Source organism: Suncus etruscus, chromosome 7 (assembly GCF_024139225.1).
Source record: "Suncus etruscus isolate mSunEtr1 chromosome 7, mSunEtr1.pri.cur, whole genome shotgun sequence".
Taxonomy (NCBI): domain Eukaryota; kingdom Metazoa; phylum Chordata; class Mammalia; order Eulipotyphla; family Soricidae; genus Suncus; species Suncus etruscus.
The window spans coordinates 122,756,815-122,774,692 of NC_064854.1; the positions used below are offsets into that span (position 1 = coordinate 122,756,815).

Sequence of the window (17,878 nt, forward strand, 5' to 3'; positions counted from 1 at the left end):
CTCTGTGCTCAGAAATTGCTCCTGGCAGGATCGGGGGACCATGCGGGATGCCAGAAATTGACCCCGGGTCTATCCCAGGTTGTCCGTATGTGAGGCAAATGCCCTACCGATGTGCTATCACTCTGGCCCCGCTTTTTGTATTTTTTGTTTGAAGTATTTCTTGTTTTTTTTTTGGGGGGTGGTGGTGGTGGTCAGGGCTTACTCCTGGCTCTGCACACAAGATTATTCCTGGCTGTGCTCAGAGGACCATGGGATACCTGGGATCAAACTCAGGTCAGATATGTGAGGAAAGAACCTTACTTGTCCTATCTCTCGACCCCAAGCACCACCCACTATTTTTCTCTAGTCATGGTCGGGATCATCTCTGTGGTGCAGGTAACAAGGGATTAAGCTCAGGACTTCACACTTGCCCTGGGCATTTTCTTAGTCACAGAGCCATATTTCAGGTTGTTTCTTAGTGGAAATCTCTAACAGCAGAGCTGTCAGGGTTGCCTCAGTGTATAATGTTTTGTTTTTATTAGATAAATTCATTTATTTGACACACTAAGCGAATAAAACTATATGCAATTCAGTAACATTTTCATACCACTGACCACAGCAGTGGTAAAAAAAAATAAATTGTGGGACTGGAGAGATAGTATAGTGGATACCTTACACATATTGATCAGAATTTGATCCCAGGCATCTCATAGAGCACTACTAGGAGTGAGGAGTGATTCCTGAGTGCAGAGCCAGCAGTAATTCTTGAGCACCACTTGATGTGCCCTTCCCCAAAATAAGAATTGTAAAATGGGTCCTAGAGCTTAATGTATAAAAACATTCTGCACACACACACACACACACACACACACACACACACACACACACACACACACACACTCCTCATATTTCTAATTCCACTGAACCCAGAACTGAGCGTGCCTTTTTATGGCCTTCAGGTTTTTTTTTCTGCTGGCCTGTTTCAAGCTAACAGCTGCCGCTTCCAGCCTTTGCTGGCCGTCTGGGATCATCGGGGACTCTAGGAACTATGCCTGTTTTTCAGTGACTTAATTTCTACTACTTTCAGTTTTCATCTCTTTCGATCTCCTCTTGTTTGCTTCTTATTTCACACATCACTTTTTCTATGACCAGTCACTTCATCACTAGGCTGGTTTGATCTTGATCAGCCTCAGGGGAGGATCAGACACGGTTGGAGCAGCTTGGGAGGAAAGGGTGGGTGGGGAGTTGGGTATCTGTAGAGTCATTGTGTGGGCCTTGAACAAGAGATCCGGTCAGGAGGATCCAACACAGCTGGATTGCTCTGATCGCCTAGGCATATGCTGGGAATCAGGGTTTGAACTCATGACCTTGCCACTTGCCAGGAAAGAGAGTTCTAAGATCCCTATCTGGGCCTTCTTAAGGCTAAGCCAAATTCAGCTATCTCCTTTGCCCTCAGGATCTGTCCTGATGATCTATCCTTAATCTAGATGACTGTCTAGAATATCCCTCTTATTCATTTCCCATGAATTCATTCAGAAAGTCACTTCCTCCCCTGAGAGGCCCCCACATCCTAAGCAAGGGGGTCTAGGGTGCAGAGTATTTTCCTATCTCTGGACTTTCTAGTCTGCTTCCAAGTTACACTGTAAACTTGAAATCCAGTAACCAAGACTCCAACCATGGAGTGGCTTCAGGGAACAGACTAAGGCCACTCTGGAGGCAATCTGAGTGCACGAGATACCCTGTCAACTCGGGGTGTCATCACTTAGGGGGTGGGGTGTGCGTGAACGTTAACGACCCGCTCCCCACCAGAGGGCAGCCTAGCCTCGCTAGCTGGGTGCAGATGCCCAGGCTGCACACCCCTCTGGAGCACCTCCCCTGTGCTGTCTCCACTCCGGGAGATTTTAAGAGGGGCCCCACCCCTGCACACTTCCTGGGATTGTGGAGGCCAGTGGAGAAGCGGGCTCCTGCGGCTCTGGTCCCCTAGGGATCCATCCACTCTTAACGGGGACCTGCCAGTGTGTTAAGAGGTCACTCCACCAGCACGTGGGTACCATGGGGGGGGGTGGGTTGGGGGTGCCCTGGAAGAAAGAGGAAGCTGAGGCTACTTGTGTAGCTACAAACCAGGACCCAGCTCCACCTCCTGGGACTTTGGGGGAGACCCTAGCCACCTCCTTCTAAGGGGTTCCAGCTCCAGACCCGCCCCCAACGGTGGGGAGTGGGCGGTTGGCACACCCAGCAGGCCGGCCTGCCTGCAAGGGGCAGGGACACCGGAGCCCCACCCAGCCCCATTGGCTGTAGCGCCAGGCTAGGGGTGGGGCGCAGCTGCCAGATGTTGGGGAGGCCGCGGGAGCAGCCTCCAAGAGAGAGCGAGCGAGGGAGTGAAGAACAACTGAGCCAGGCTAGCCGGCCCCGCTGGGCCCTGCCGGGGCCGTGCCCAAAGGAGTCCCAGGAGTTGCCGGCAGCCTGGCAGGGGGCTTGGCACGGGCATGCACAGCGCTCGGCTTGACAGCTTCCTGGGCCAGCTCCGCTGGGAACTGGTGAGTCTTAGGAGCGAGTTTGGCTGGTGTGGACGTGTGTGTGTGTGTGTGTGTGTGTGTGTGTGTGTGTGTGTGTGTGTGTGTGTGTGTGTGTGTGTGTGTGGTGGTGGTGGTGTTCTGCTGCCTCCTGGCCAGACACGGGTTGGGTTGAGGGGGCCCCCTCTGAGTGCCAGGCAAGGCTGGATGGGGGTGGAGAGGTGCAGATGGCCCAGATGGCCCTCCTCGGGTTTCCGACGGTTGGGACTTCTCTGGGCATCAAGTAACAGGCACCCAGCTGCCCATGCTGCTTGAGGCCGCCAGTGTGTGTTGAAGGGGGAGAAAATTCTTTCGAGGTGGAATAAGAGGGGATTCTGGGGGGGCTAAAGAGATATTGGAGGAAGTCCCTCGCTGCAGAGTGGCCTGCCTCTCCTTTCTCTGCCCCTCACCTAGCAAGATACCATGTCCTCTAAAGGACACAGAGATTTGGGAAACCGACTCCCCCCAAAATGGGATGCCTCTCCAGTCCTGGGTCGGACCTATTTCCCCATTCAGGCCCGCAACCCTACCTACCTCCCGCCCTGCTGGCGGGTGCTGACTTGCCCGGCCCTGCGTGCCGCAGCCTGCAGTACTGCCACCAGGTCTGCTGATGAGAGAGCCACACGAGCTGCGTGTGCCAGCACCCCCGTGCAGGCCCGTGCCCACCTGCAGGCATTGCTATCCCCTGCCTGCTGGTCTCTCCAGTTCTCTTAGAGCTTGTGTTCTGGCCTGACCTGGTCTGGCCAGGCAGGCAAATATGACAAATGGTGTTCTCTCTTCCTTTGCAGTTGTGTGGCCGGGACACAGGTTCTCCCCCCATGCCTGGCCCTCTCCCGCCGCCTCCCAAACCCAGAGCAAGGGTGCAACTTCGACACCGACTCAGGGCGTCAAGCACGTTGGAAGAGGACTCCTTCTGCTGTGTCGAGGAAGAAGCGGAAAAGGCAGCTGGGGCGGGACCCAGAAATACAGCCTTGGGAGGCCCCAGGGAGAATGCACTGGACTGGGATTCCGGCTTCTCAGAGGTGTCGGGCAGCACGTGGAGAGAGGAAGAGCTGCCAGTACCGGTATGCCAGCTGTCAGCACCCCCTGTGCCCCCACCACGCCTGCATAGACAGCGTCTCTCCACCAGTGGCCTCCCCCTGCCCGGCGGGACTCCTGTCGCCAGGGTACCATCCAGCCACCGACCTCGGCCCAAGTCCACCCCTGATGCCTGCCTGGAGCACTGGCGGGGGCTGGACTCGGAGGACTGGACAGCAGCGCTCCTGAGTCGAGGGCGTAGTCGTCAGCCCCTGGTGCTGGGGGACAACTGCTTTGCAGACTTGGTACAAAACTGGATGGAGCTGCCCGAGACAGTGGGTGAAGGGGATCCCGAGGGTAGATCACGACCCCGTGCTCGTCCTCCCCAGTTTCTGCTCGGACTTTCTGAGCAGCTGCGACGCCAGCTGGCCAGGGCACGGCGAGCTGCCATGGCGAGCAAGCGGCTCTCATGCCCACCTCACACGGAGTCCGAAATGCCGGCAGAGGTCTCGCGCTTTGCTGCCCTCATGAGCTGCCGCAGCCGCCAGCCCATCATTTGCAATGATGTTGTCAGCTACCTCTGACTGCTCCCTCTGCACGGGGACAATAAAAGCCTTTCTCTGCTCTGTGCTGGTTCCATAGCCCTGAGGCAGCTGGAGGGTGTTTGTCCCCCCCTATACACACCCCCAAGCACAGTCCAGGCTCATGAATGGAAATTGTCTTCCCTTGCCCTGCAGGGGTCCTTGCAGTGGCCTTGTCACACCGGGCCTGCTGCTGCCATCATCCAGCCTCAACTCACACTCACATGCTCACACCTCCTGCAAGCCTTTATTGAGGGTTTCCTGGGTTCAGCATTGCAGGACTAGCTGCAGCAGAGTGGTGGGGCGGCGGGAGGCTGCAACCTCAGGGTAGTTGGTAGTGCAGCGGAGGGAAGGCGATGTCGTCCTCCTCTCCCTCACAGCCCAGCTCCAGCAGCAGCACCCGCTGTCCCGGCTTAGGCTCCCAGCCCATCTCCCGCATCACTTCTGTCACCCTGGGTGGCAGGGAGGGAGAAGACAGGTAAACCGAGTATGCCGAGCACACTGGAGTCGTAATCTGGCCTGGGCTAAGGATTGCTGCTGGGCTAGAAGGAGCCTAGGGCAGGAGCAGCTCAAGACAGGAAACATCTGAAACTATTTTAGGAGCAGCAGGAGGGGAGGGCAGGAGGCAGGAAATGGCAAGTCTCTTGGGAGAAGGCTGGGAGAGGGGTGGAGGAGTTGGGGGGGGGGGCTGGCCAAGCAGCAGCTGCTAGAGACCACTCTGCCAGCCCTTGGCCCTTGCCCCACCCCCAGCCCATTTGTTGGCTCCATTTGGTCAAAGAAAACCACAGAAAGGTGTGAGAGGCCCCAAAAGGGATTATCTCCATCCGTCCAACCTCCCCGACAAAGCCAGGGACAGCCTCACCTGCGGGACAGGTACCGATTCCTCTTTTCAGGCGACCAGCGGCTCGAGTAGAGATAGGCTGTGTCACATAGCAACAGGCTCACCCTTAGCCCATGAACTTCCTAGAAAGAGGTTACTGTCAGCTGAGCGGGGCTGGGCCAGGCTGAGGGGGGACAGGAAGAGGACACACCTGCAGATGAGCCAGTAGTGATGCCAGGGTCCTCTCAGGCTGCCCCGCAGGCACCTCCAGTCGATCCCAACAGGTCCATGTCAGGTCCTGGAACTGGAGGGGGTGGGGAAGAGAGAGAAACCACTCAGGCCCGGTCACCAGCAGCTTGATGGCCACTTTCTAGGGGAGGAGCTGGACTCAAGGCAGGAAGCAGAAGCCGGGGGCTGGGGAGAAAGGTGGGATCTGAGCCCAGAGTTGTCTCAGTACCCTCCCGTCCATGAGGCCAGTACAGGAAATGGGGCTGGGGCCCCCTGCACAGGGAAACAGACAATCCATCATACAGGCACTCGTGTGTGTGTGTGTGTGTGTGTGTGTGTGTGTGTGTGTGTGGCCAGTGTGTAGGGGGCAGGGCTTCCTGAGGAAGCAGGAGCAGGGGCCCCTGCAGTCTTAGATAAACTTGCTAGTCCTCCAATGTAAGGCTGGGAGCAAGGGAGGTGTGCATCCTGTCCGCTATCCTGTGCCATTAAGGCTGAGGACCACTCATGGGCACTTGGGGCAAAGGCATGGTGACCACCAGAAACCAGAGACTCAGTCCACAGAAGTTTCTTTCCTATCCCCTTTATTTCACAATTTTAGGGAACTTGGTGCCCAGAGCTGTGGGCAGAAGACTGGTAGGAAGTCAGAGACCAAGACAGAGGACTCAGCAAGCCCTTGCGAACACAGCGGGGTCAAGCTAAGAGGAAGTCAGAGAGGTGAGATGAGGGCCTTCCCTTTCCCTCTCTCCCTTCACTGTGGACAAAGGCAGCTTGTGTGCTTGTTAGAGGCAAAGCCCCTGACAAAGGGTCTCTCTGTACCATGCCCTGAGGGACCCCAGCACTGCTCAGCAAAAGCCCAGCGTTGGCCCCTGACCTCTCCCTCAGAGAGGGCATTCTCCAGACCCTCTTTCCTGTGCTCGAAGGACATGCCAACCCCTGCAGGGCCTGGGCTCATGGCCAGGGGCGCTCACAGCCTTGCACTCAGATGCAGACAGTCCAGGAACAGTACATTTGTCCCTGCAATTTCCACAGAGCCCTGTGCTACATCTGGTGAACAGATGTGGCGATCCTGGGTCCTTCCATTGGTGACCCTCTGCACACATCGATTTAGGGGCAGCCCCCACCCTTTAGGTTCAGTGTGTTCCTCAGCTGGGAGCTGGTGGGTGGACCCCCAAGCTGAAGGCAAGGCTGTGTCTGCAGATAGAGCCCTGGTTTCCCACCCCCTTTCAGGGTCACTCTTGGAAAGGAGGGGACTGGAGGGGATGTCTGGCTCCACTAATGAGTTAAAACTGCAGCTTCCCCAGACCCAGGAGAGAGAACAGAGAGTTGGGGGTGGGGTGGGGTGGCTGACGGCTGCTTCCTGTGTCTGACAGGTCCCAGCCTGGCTTCCCAGCCAGCAACCAGGCTAGGCTGGAGGATGTTTCGAGGACTCCCCCATTGTCTGGGCCCTGGCCAAAGGAGAGCCTCTTTGTGTAGGTGTAGGGAAAACCCTGTATCAAAGACTCACCCTTTGGATGGCTGGGGTGGGAGGTATCCAGCGGCTCAGTGTGTTTTCAGCCATTCGTAGGTAACTATGGCGAAAGGCATGATGGGGCCTTGGCCCATCTACCACCTTGTACAGCTCCAGGCCCAGCAGGCCTGCCACGGCTGCTGTGGTGGTAACAATGGCTGGGATGATCTGACCCAAGATCTGCTTGCTCTGCCAAAGACAGATTTGGACTAGACCTAAGGTGTGGGGCTAGTGTCTCACACTCCCTTATTCCACCTTCAGAATAAGTCCCAAGTTACCTGAACATGACTGACAGGTGGGATCCCATAGTTCTGAGCTCGCAAGCTGGCCGCTGCTGTCACAAAGTCCATGTGGAAGTTGCTGTCATTGTCCTAAGGGGCCCCAAATCCCAGAAGCATTGGCCCTGCCCTCACCAGACACCATCCATGTTCCTCCTCCCCACACTTATGAGACATGGACACTGAGGTTCTGAGGAGCTGAGCTGCTTCTAGGCTCCTGCTAGAATGCTGGCCAATGGGGCCCCAGATAACTTGTTAGCTCTTTTTTTTTTTGTTTTGTTTTTGGGTCACACCCAGTGGTGCTCAGGGGTTACTCCTGGCTGTCTGCTCAGAAATAGCTCCTGGCAGGCACGGGGGACCATGTGGGACACCGGGATTCGAACCAATCACCTTTGGTCCTGGATCAGCTGCTTGCAAAGCAAACGCCGCTGTGCTATCTCTCCGGGCCCAACTTTTTAGCTCTTGACTTCTTGCATCAACACCCTCAGCTCAGCCCTTCCTTCCTTCACCCTGACCTGGGCACCCACCTCAAACATCAGGGGTTTCAGGGGAGGACCGTTGCTCCAGACTTCCAGGACTTTGTCCAGCTTTCTCCTGGGCTGCTCAGCTCCTGGCAGGGTATTATTGACACAGTTTGTTTCTACCTGGTGCCTGTTCGGTGCCTGCTGACTATTTCAGATCACTTCCCAGGAGACCCCTTCATTGATGCTGCCACCATCCTCCCCAGCAGTTTCTGCCCTTATATATGTCTGTATGAATTTGTCCTCAATTGAGGTCACAAGGTGGCACTTCTCCAGGGCCAAGTGGTTGCAAAGGTAAATTCCTGAGAGAATCTGCTATGGGAATAGGGAAGAGACATTCTACTGAGAGGCTGGAGCAATAGTACAGTGGGTAGGGTGATTTCCTTATGCAACTGACCTGGGTTTGATCGCTGGCATCCTATAAAGTCTCCTGAGCACCCTCAGGGAGTGACCCCTGAATGCAAAGCCAGGAATAAAATCTGAGCACTGCCAGGTGTGTGGCCCCAAAACAAAACAAAAGTATTGTAGAGATGGACCTGAACTTCAGAGGAGCAGGAAGAGAGAGGGCTAAAAGGTTGGCTGAAGATTTCCAGTCCCCACTTTTCATCTATAGCACAGGTGGAAGATAGGACCAGGACTTTGGGGGATAGCAGAGAGAAGAGCTGTGGATCTCACCAAGATCAGCAAAAGCCTGAGCCAGCTCTGTGTCACTAGTGAAGATGAGGGTTTGATGCGCAAGGTCAGACTGTGACAGTGTCCTCAGCTGGTCTTTGAGGGCAGCCTTGTCCCGTGAGCCAGGCAGCCCATGTACCTGGGCATACAGATTGGCTGCTGCCAGTACATAGAGTAGGTGCAAGTCCTATGATAGAAGCAGGGGGGAAAGGTCTAGGTATATGGGGTGGGGTCTCTGCCTACCCCTGCCTTGCTGTGGGCATCTACAGCACCCGACAAGGCTCTCTCAGAACTCACATAATACTGACAGGTCCACCTCTGCGCTTAGACCCCCTTTTACAGCTCCCACGGGACCCCCACTCACATGACTGGCATTGAATTCCATGGGCTGGGGACACTGTTTGGGCGGTGACCAGAAAGGCATTCCATCTGCAGACACCTGAGGAAACAGAGTCCATTAGGCTCAGTCCTGTCCCCTGAGCCATCCGCCTTCTGTGCCAGCCACCCACTTTATCAGGTGGGAAGTGTCTCAGCAGTCTCTGGATGTCTGAGTGGAAGCGTTGGTGCCAATGTCCACAGGCCCACACCACACAGTCCTGCCAGGTCTGTGGTCGCTGCCTCAGTTTTCCCAGAAATGCCTGCAGCTCCTGTGGCCTCTGGGCGTCCACCCTGGTGAGCAAAGGAAGCTTGAGGCCCTGCAGAGTCCACTGCAAGGGGGTCTCACTGGGGGGGTGTCCACAGGGGATGTCTCACGGTCGTTGGCAGTTGATGATCTCAGCAGACAGACGAAAGAGACCCTCAAACTCCTCCCGGGCCCACTGTATGGAGAGGGAGCAGTGAGGAGTCAGGTTGGGGCACAAATGTGCAGCTGAAGGCTGAACCAGGTAGGGAGGGAGTCTGTTAAGTTCTCCCCACCTGTACAGTGTGCTCCTTCCTGCTGGGGAAGTGCCTGACAGTACACACGGGGTAGGGGGCTGTCTCTGCAGATGCAGCCGAGGTAGGAGGTGGGTATTGCTTAGTTACATGTGGCACGAACACTGAAGCACTGCCCAGGGTGCCAAGTGTGCCTGCCTCCAGCAGTGGCTTCAAGTAGTGGGTGCAGCGGGTCGCAACATAGTGTCCTGGCAAGGGGGCAGGGGGTAGGGTCAGGAGTGCACTGGCTCTGCTCTGGACCCAGGGCTGAGCTCCAAGATGGCGGGTGTACTCACGGGCTTCAAAACTGTCCAGAGCAGCCGCCACACCATCCACACCCGAAAAGAAATGGTCCCCGAAGATGTATTCTGTGGAGGCGTTCAGTGGATAGGTATAAGGTGTCACCCGCAAGTGTGGGTTCAGGAGGCATGCAGCCTCTGCAGCCACCTCTGCTTTAGGCCTCTGAGGAGAGATCAGGGCAAAGGGGTGCGTGTGACTGGGGTGGGGGCAACATGGTGGGGAGAGCCCAGGACCCAAGTGGGAAGTAGAGCTGGTCCTCACAGAAATATCCTGGGATCGGAAGAGGAGCTGCCGGCTCAGGTTGGACAGCTCCACATGGTCCATGTCGACGACTGTCACGCCCCCATGGCCCCCTGTACCCAATCCCATGAGGGCGAAGCTTTTGAGCAACTCACAGCCTATGGCACCAGCACCCACCTAGGGCAGAAACAGTGTCAGCCAGAGGGTGGGACTGGCCCTCCCACAGTCATGTCCCCCACAACTCACCAGGAGGTAGTGCTGGTGGCTCAGCTTCTCCTGGAAACGTGCCCCAAACACTGCAGTTTGCCCGTCATAGCGGCACTCTCTCTAAGGGACAGATTGGCCACAGAGGGTCATTGGCCTGTCCCATTCCCTCCAACACAATTTTTTTGGGGGGCCACACCTGGCGGCACTCTAGGCTACTCCTGGCTCTGCGCTCAGAAATCGCTCCTGGCTGGCTCGGGGGACCATATGGGATGCTGGGAATCGAACCGGGGTCCATCCATTCTGTGTTGGCCACGTGCAAGACAAATGCCCTACCGCTGTGCTATCTCTCTGGCCCCATCCAACACAAAGTTGGCCCAGGATTCCTTCCTCCTCCCCCCACTCTGATGTTGAATAAGGATGTCACCCCATCAGGGTTCTCACTGGTGCACAGTCCTCGGGTTTGGGAAAGCTCTCCTCATCTTCTGGAAGGCAGTCAAGTGCATCAAAGTATAGCCACTGGTCCAGTGGTTTGAACTTCCTGGTGATTGCCTAGAAAACAAACCTTCAGTTTGAGGTTCCTGCATTTCCCTACCCCCTTTTGGCTGGGGCCTGCACCCTGGTCATTATTGGGTCATTTTGAGCACCCACATTGACCTCTGCACCCTTCCTCGCCTCAGCTTGTCTGTACCCACCTTCAGTACTTCTTGAGCAGCCATTGCACCCAGCATGGCTGCCATGGGGCTCAAGACACCGGCACTGCTCAGGGCTACTGTTCGCACCAGGGCCTCGTCCCATGGCTCTTGAAGGGGCTCACCCTGTGCTCCTTTTAGCGGTTCCAGACTTGGGACCAGGCTTGCCACCATCTCTGCATCAGCCTGTACAAGTAGAACTATGAGCATAGCCACCTGTCCCGAGCCCCCAACCCCATCAATGTTATTTTTTATTTATTTTTTGGGGGGTCATACCAGGCAGCGCTCAGGGGTTACTCCTGGTTCTGTGCTCAGAAATCACTCCTGGCAGGCACAGGGGACCATATGGGATGCCGAGATTCGAACCACCATTCATTTCATCCTGAATGGCTTCGTGCAAGGCAAAAGCCCTACCGCTGTGCTATCTCTCTGGCCCCCCAGTCAGTGTTCTTAGTCTGAATGCACCCAGGTTCCCAAAAATGCAGCTGAAACCTGTGGTTGTGGCCAGACTATGCAGCAGCTCCCAGGGGTTCCTGGTGCTGCGCACTCTCTCAGGAGGGGTCCACCAGATTGGGAGCGGCTTCTATCTGGGATGTGAGAAGTTGGAGAGGCTTTTACACACCCAGCCTCTGGTTTTCCATCTCCTTTTTCTGGATGAGGAAACTGCCTCAAGAAGGCCAACTTGGGTCCGGAGAGATAGCACAGCGGTGTTTGCCTTGCAAGCAACCGATCCAGGACCAAAGGTGGTTGGTTCGAATCCCGATGTCCCATATGGTCCCCCGTGTCTGCCAGGAGCTATTTCTGAGCAGACAGCCAGGAGTAACCCCTGAGCACTGCCGGGTGTGACCCAAAAACCAAAAAAAAAAAAAAAAAAAAAAGAAGGCCAACTGTTGCATTAAATAATTAACGATGGGGCTGGATGGTGGTGGATTTCTCTCTGTGCCATCCCAGTCCACGTGGCTCTGCAACCTTCATGCAGTCGGCGAGTCCCAGGCCCAGGTGAAATCACTCACTCACAGTCAGGCGTCAGGAAGCAACAACTTTATTCAAGCCCTAGCCACCACGTGTGTGTGGCCTATTCATAACCTTTCAAGCACAGCAATATTTTGCTAGCCCTGCATCTTATTTCCCGTTAGCCATCTTCCCTTTGGGCTCCATGCTGGTCAAAGACCAGAACACAGAAACCCAGAAGCCAGAGCGCACAGCAGCGCAGAAAGGGCAAAGAGCCAAAAGGGCCGAATTCCCTTGGTCCAAGCCTTATCTAACATTTCCAAGACCCCTCCCAGGAATGGGAGGGTCTCGCAGGTAAGGTTACACCTACTATCCGGTTCCCAAGACCCCTCCCAGAAATGGGTGGGTCTCAGGGTCTCAAATAGGTACACCCACAGCCAACTTGAATTGTGCATATGATTGCTGCTGCCTTCCAGCAGATAAGACTCCCCATAAGACAGAGGTTTGTGGGGGGCAGAGAAATAATACAGCAGGGAAGGCATTTTCCTGGCACAGTTGACCTGGGTTTGATCCCTGGCACCTTATATGGTGCTCTGAACACTGCCAGGAGTAACCTGAGCATCACCAGGTATAGCCCCCAAACCAACAAACAGAAAAACCCCAAAACGGGGCTGGAAAGATAGCATGGAGGTAGGGCGTTTGCCTTGCATTCAGAAGGACGCTGGTTCAAATCCCGGCATCCCATATGGTCCCTGAACCTGCTAGGAGCGATTTCTGAATGTAGAGCCAGGAGTAACCCCTGAGCGCTGCCAGGTGTGCCCCTCCCCCCAAAAAAAAACCCCAAAGACAAGAGATTGGGAGAGGGATACCCAGATACTTACAGGGTCCCAGGGCTGAGGCAAGCGGCCCTGCAGGTGCTGGAACTTGTGGAGGGCCCGGAAGGCCTGATGCAGGCTGTGTCGACGTGCAGCTTCTTGGGGATTCTGGGCCACCACTCGGGGCTGGAGTAGAGCCGCATTCAAAGGCATCTGTGGAAGCATTCGATTCAGAACAGTGAGGGCCCCTCAAGGTGTGGCTATTCCCCCATCTTGGAGCACTGAACTCACATGCCTCACTGTCTGGTCTCTCTTAACTTCGATGACAAGCCCGCCACGCAAGTAAGGAGAGAAAGAGGTTGTGTCTCCAATCTCCAAAGTTCCATTCTCTAGGAGAAATCCAGCCTAGTGAGTGTGACCCCTGCACTCGAGGGATTCCCCACAGCCCATCTAGCTGCCACTGTCAATGCCAACCCAAGGATAAGCAATCCGCAAAGACTTGGCTGTGCTTATCACCAGGAGGCCTGGGCATTGAGTCCAGAGTTGGCTCACCCTGTACCCGGAGGGGTCGGGGGTCACAGCCGTTGAGCTCCACCATGCCCTCAACACCAGAGAAGGTCACCCAGTGCTCCTCCTGGAAGTGGTGGGCATCAGTCTTCAGAGTGAGTATGCCGGGGTTCCCCTGGATAAGCGGGAGTGTGGTTGGGGCTGGAGAGGGCGTTTGCCTTGCATATAGCCAACCTGGGAGGGACCCAGTTCGATTCCCGGCATCCCGTATGGTCCCCCAGCCTGCCAGGGACGATTTCTGAGTGCAGAGCCAGGAGTGGTCCCTGAGCACTGCCTGGTGTGGCCCAAAGACCAATCAATCAATCAATCAAGTTTAAAAAAAAAAAAGAGAGAGAGAGAATGTGGCTTAAAAGAGGCCTTTCTGGACTTGGAGCATTCCTCCTGGGCCATGCCTCAACACCCACCTGGGAAATGTGCTGGACAGATGCTGTCAGGGGTTCCGCCTCCAAGGGGTCCTCAACAGTGAACTGCTCTCCAAAATCACAGAACAACTGCCTGGAGGTGGTGATGGCAGTAGGGGTCATGGGTATAGGTACTGCGCTGGTGCTTGTTGCCCAAGGGGTGGTGAGATTGGGAACCCTATTGGCCAGTGGTCAGCAACCTTTTTTTTCAACTGAGCCAAATCTCACCAAAACCACGATTGAAATTTATTTATTTATTTATTTATTTATTTATTTATTTATTTATTTATTGGTATTTGGGCCACACCCGGTGACGCTCAGGGGTTACTCCTGGCTATGCGCTCAGAAGTCGCTCCTGGCTTGGGGGACCATATGGGACGCCGGGGGATCGAACCGAGGTCCGTCCTAGGCTAGCGCAGGCAAGGCAGGCACCTTACCTCCAGCGCCACCGCCCGGCCCCTTGAAATTTATTTTGAGAGCCACACAGGGCACGCACTGATAGAGGCTAGGAGCGAGTCCTGACTCCTGGAGCAGCTGCCCGGCATACAGAAGAGCCAAATTAAAAGTGTAAAAAGCTGGGGCCGGAGAGATAGCACAACAGCATTTGCCTTGCAAGCAGCCGATCCAGGACCAAAGGTAATTGGTTTGAATCCCGGTGTCCCATATGGTCCCCTGTGCCTGCCAGGAGCTATTTCTGAGCAGACAGCCAGGAGTAACCCCTGAGCACTGTCAGGTGTGGCCCAAAAACGAATGGAAGGAAGGAAGGAAGGAAGGAAGGAAGGAAGGAAGGAAGGAAGGAAGGAAGGAAGGAAGGAAGGAAGGAAGGAAGGAAGAAAAGAAAAGTGTAAAGAGCCACATGTGGCTCGCTAGCCGCAGGTTGCCAACCACTGCTATTGGCAATTGGTAAAAGGAGGCGGAAGAGGCTTGGATGTTTGAGGGAATAATTGAAACAAGGCTACAGTCTTGGGCGGAGGAAGCAGAAGATGTGCCTGCGTCTAGAACCAGGAGAGGCTGCTGGGACAGGGCAGGGGAGGCAGGTAGCATCTCTTACCCCACAAGGCCCCGAGTGTCAACCACCAGGAAGCAGATTCTGTGATCATGGCAGAAGGTGCCCACCTCCAGCTGTTCCTCCAGCCCCGAAGCAGTCAGCAACACTACCTGGGGCGTGTGTGTGAGCAGTCAGAAGGGCCAAAATAAGGAGCACACTGCTGAGGACAGCTGGAGGCCAGGGCGGGTGCTTGGAGATACCTGGAAGGTCTGCAGGACATCCCTGGTGAGGTGTCCTTTGTGGACAGACACCTGCACCTCGCTGTTGAGCTCAGCCACAGCCTTTTGACACGCCTCAGCCCTGCTCTGCTGCAAATCCCGCTCTGAGAGGAAAAACTAGGGAGAGAGGGGGCTTGGAGCCAGATGTTTCCTCCGGGGGGCCCCAAGTTCCACCTTTTTGGAGAAGCCATCACTTCCCAAGAGTCTCACCTGGGCAGCAAGGTCATTCCAGCAGGTGGGGTGGGGATCGTGCAGCGTAAGGCTGCCCACACCCATTAGGACCAAGTTTTTGGCCACCTCAGCCCCCAAGCCCTGGAGGCCTGACAGCAGCACCTTGGCTGTCCGGATCCTCTTCATGGCTGGCAAGCCCAGCACATACCTGTGGGGACGAGAGAAGAAAGAGGACAGGATGAGGGATCCTCCTGGGGAAGTATGGCCCAGCAGCTAGCAAGGCACCCTACCCCATCAGGGCCTCACAGCTGCCTGGAGTACAGCTCCTTATTCAGCCACGGGAGCGTCTCCGGGTTGTCCATCCTCACAGCCAGCTGCAGCACGGAGAGGCCAGGACTCTGAGGGATGGTGGTGCCAGCAGTGACAGGGCCTGTCTGAGCCAATCAAAGCCAAGGAAGTGAAGGACGCTGCTACTTCCCTTTTCCTCCTGGCTCCTCAGTCTGGTCAGGAAAAGAAAAGTGAAAGTAAAACTAGATGGAAAGTAAAACTGGTTCCAGGTCCTGTCTCCTCAAGCCTGCACAGCCCTGACAGCAAAGATAAGCCTTGGCAGCTCTAGAGTGAAGGAAGAAGCTTGGTGTATCTGCCTAGGGGAGGGGGATACGTGTTTAGGAAAGGGTCTTCCATAACACCCTCTGTCCCCTCAGCTTCCCTTCACTGAATGGGCTTCCTGAGCCACTGGATGGAGATGCCGTATGTCTGGCCTGCTGTCCACCTGGGGAGGTTAAGTGATGCGAGAAGCTGAGGGAACTTAAGGGGTTATACCGACCCACTTCTTTTTGTTTTGTTTTGTTTTGTTTTGGGGTCACACCCGGCGGCACTCAGGGGTTACTCCTGGCTATCTGCTCAGAAATAGCTCCTGGCAGGCACGGGGAACCATATGGGATGCCGGGATTCGAACCAACCACCTTAGGTCCTGGGTCGGCTGCTTGCAAGGCAAACACCGCTGTGCTATCTCTCCGGCCTCATACCGACCCACTTCTAGAGCCCAAAACACACCATGGATCCAGGGAGGCGAACAAAGTCTTTGGAAGTGCCATCCTGGCCCTGAACCATTTTCTCAGAGAATGAAGACCTCTTTCTGCCCTGGACTTCCAGACAGAGACAGGGCAGCACTTGGTGGCCAGTCAGAGCAGTGCACCAGGAAGAATTCCAGTATGCAAGGAAGATGACCAACCCTCTGCCTCAGTCAGACCTGAGGGGGAGAAGGGCCATCACAAGCTCAGTTGCAAGCATTATTTATTTATTTTGTTTTTTGTGTCACACCCGGCAGCGCTCAGGGGTTACTCCTGACTCTATGCTCAGAAATTGCTTCTGGCAGGCTCGGGGGACCATATGGGAGGCTAGGATTCAAACCATCATCCTTCTGCATCTAAGGCAAAAGCCCTATCACTGTGCTATCTCTCCGGCCTCGGTTGCAAGCATTATTAAAAGCTTTAATTTTGGGGGCCAAAGAGCACAGCAGTAGGGCATTTGCCTTGCACGCGGCCAACCTAGAATGGACCGGGTTCAATTCCTGGTATCCCATATGGTCCCCCAGCCTGCAAGGAGCAATTACTGAGTGCAGAGCCAGGAGTAACCCCTGATCACAGCCACTGCTGGGTGTGACCCCCTCAAAAGAAGCTTTACTTTCAAGTAATTAAATACTTCTGAAACACTGGACACCTGAAACTCGGGTGTAACACCATATTCAATTAAAAAAAAAAAAAAGAATCTCGGGGTCAGAGAGATAGCACAGCAGCGTTTGCCTTACAAGCAGCCGATCCAGGACCTAAGGTGGTTGGTTCGAATCCGAATCCCGGCGTCCCATATGGTCCACCGTGCCTGCCAGGAGCTATTTCTGAGCAGATAGCCAGGAGTAACCCCTGAGCACAGCTGGGTTTGGCCCAAAAACCAAAAAAAAAGAGTCTCATGTTGCTTTGCATAAAGGCTGGACTAGAGGCATTCCCACCAACAGTGAATAAGAGTTCCTTTCTCCCGTATCCCCTCCCGCACTGATTGTTCTTGTTCTTTGTGCTGTGTGCCAGTCTCTGTGGCATGACATGGTACCTCGTTGTTGTTTTGATTTGCATCTCCCTGATGATTAGTGATGTGGAGCATTTTTTTTTCATGTTTCTTTTGGCCATTTGTATTTATTCTTTGAGAAATATCTGTTTATTTCTTCTCCCCATTTTTAATTTTTGGGGGGCGGTTTGGGCCATACCTGGTGACGCTCAGGGGTTACTCCTGGATATGTGCTCAGAAATCACTCCTGGCTTGGGGGACCATATGGGATGCCAAGGGACCAAATTGCAGTCCATCCTAGGCTAGTGCATGCAAGGCAGACACGCCTTACCGCTTGTGCCACAGCTCTTGCCCTAAAATCTTTTTTTTTTTAATTTATTTTTGGTTTTTGGGTCACACCCGGCAGGACTCAGGGGTTACTCCTGGCTCTGAGTTCAGAAATTGCCCCTGGCAGGCTTGGGAGACCATATGCTGGGATTTAAATCACGGTCCATCCTGGATCAGGTACATGCAAGGCAAATGCCCTACTGCTGTGCTATCTCTCCGGCTCCTCTTCTCCCAATTATTGATGGGGTTAGATTTTTTTTTCTTGTTAAGTTCTGTCAGTATCTTGTATATCTTAAATATTAGTCCCTTATCTGATGGGTTTTGAGTGAATAGTTTCTCCCATTCTGTGGGTGGCCTTTGTATCCTCGTCACTATTTCCTTTGAGGCAGAGCTTCTCAGTTTAATAGTCCCATCTGCTTATCTCTGTTTCCACTTGTTTGGACAATGCTGTTTCCTCCTTGAAGATGCCCTTAGTCTCAATATCATGGAGTGTTTTACTTACGTGTTCTTCTCTATATCTTATGGTTCTGGGTCTGATATCAAGGTCTTTAATCCATTTGGATTTGATCTGTGTGCATGGTGTTAGATGGAGATCTGAGTTCACCTGGTAGTGAGAGAAATAAAATGCCTACCTCAAATACAGGCAAGTGGTGGAGGCAGTTGGAGGGGCATTGGTGGTGGGAATATTGCACTGGTGAAGGGGGATGTTCTTTTTATGACTAAAACCCAACTACAAACATGTTTGTAAACATGGTGCTTAAATAAAGATATTTAAAAAAAAAGTTGGTGTGGGCCCGGAGAGATAGCACAGCGGCG

At 54.4% G+C, this 17,878-nt stretch overlaps 2 protein-coding genes across 2 annotated transcripts; one reads left to right on the top strand and one right to left on the bottom strand.

Annotated features, from left to right (window-relative positions):
• Nucleotides 1–2,369: 2,369 nt before the first annotated feature.
• INKA1 (inka box actin regulator 1) lies at nucleotides 2,370–4,132 on the top strand. Its single transcript, XM_049777410.1, has 2 exons — nucleotides 2,370–2,516; nucleotides 3,320–4,132. The coding sequence occupies exons 1-2, from the start codon at nucleotides 2,466–2,468 to the stop codon at nucleotides 4,130–4,132; spliced, it is 864 nt and encodes a 287-aa protein (XP_049633367.1). The 5' UTR covers nucleotides 2,370–2,465.
• A 319-nt stretch (nucleotides 4,133–4,451) lies between these two features.
• Nucleotides 4,452–15,036, bottom strand: UBA7 (ubiquitin like modifier activating enzyme 7). The gene is given in 23 exon segments (XM_049777699.1): nucleotides 4,452–4,581; nucleotides 4,992–5,092; nucleotides 5,161–5,253; nucleotides 6,682–6,873; nucleotides 6,963–7,055; nucleotides 7,490–7,572; nucleotides 8,159–8,342; nucleotides 8,520–8,594; nucleotides 8,665–8,973; nucleotides 9,071–9,276; nucleotides 9,364–9,529; nucleotides 9,629–9,784; nucleotides 9,854–9,934; nucleotides 10,256–10,363; nucleotides 10,507–10,689; nucleotides 12,336–12,482; nucleotides 12,561–12,658; nucleotides 12,822–12,951; nucleotides 13,241–13,331; nucleotides 14,289–14,395; nucleotides 14,486–14,620; nucleotides 14,714–14,882; nucleotides 14,981–15,036. Coding segments are annotated over 23 exon segments (3,093 nt in total).
• Nucleotides 15,037–17,878: the final 2,842 nt, after the last annotated feature.

Excerpts from the sequence above, each read along its gene's own strand:
- INKA1 (XM_049777410.1), top strand. The coding sequence starts at position 2,466 with ATGCACAGCGCTCGGCTTGACAGCTTCCTGGGCCAGCTCCGCTGGGAA. Across the intron at positions 2,517-3,319 it reads GCCAGCTCCGCTGGGAACTG|TTGTGTGGCCGGGACACAGG; the intron begins GTGAGTCTTAGG and ends CTTCCTTTGCAG.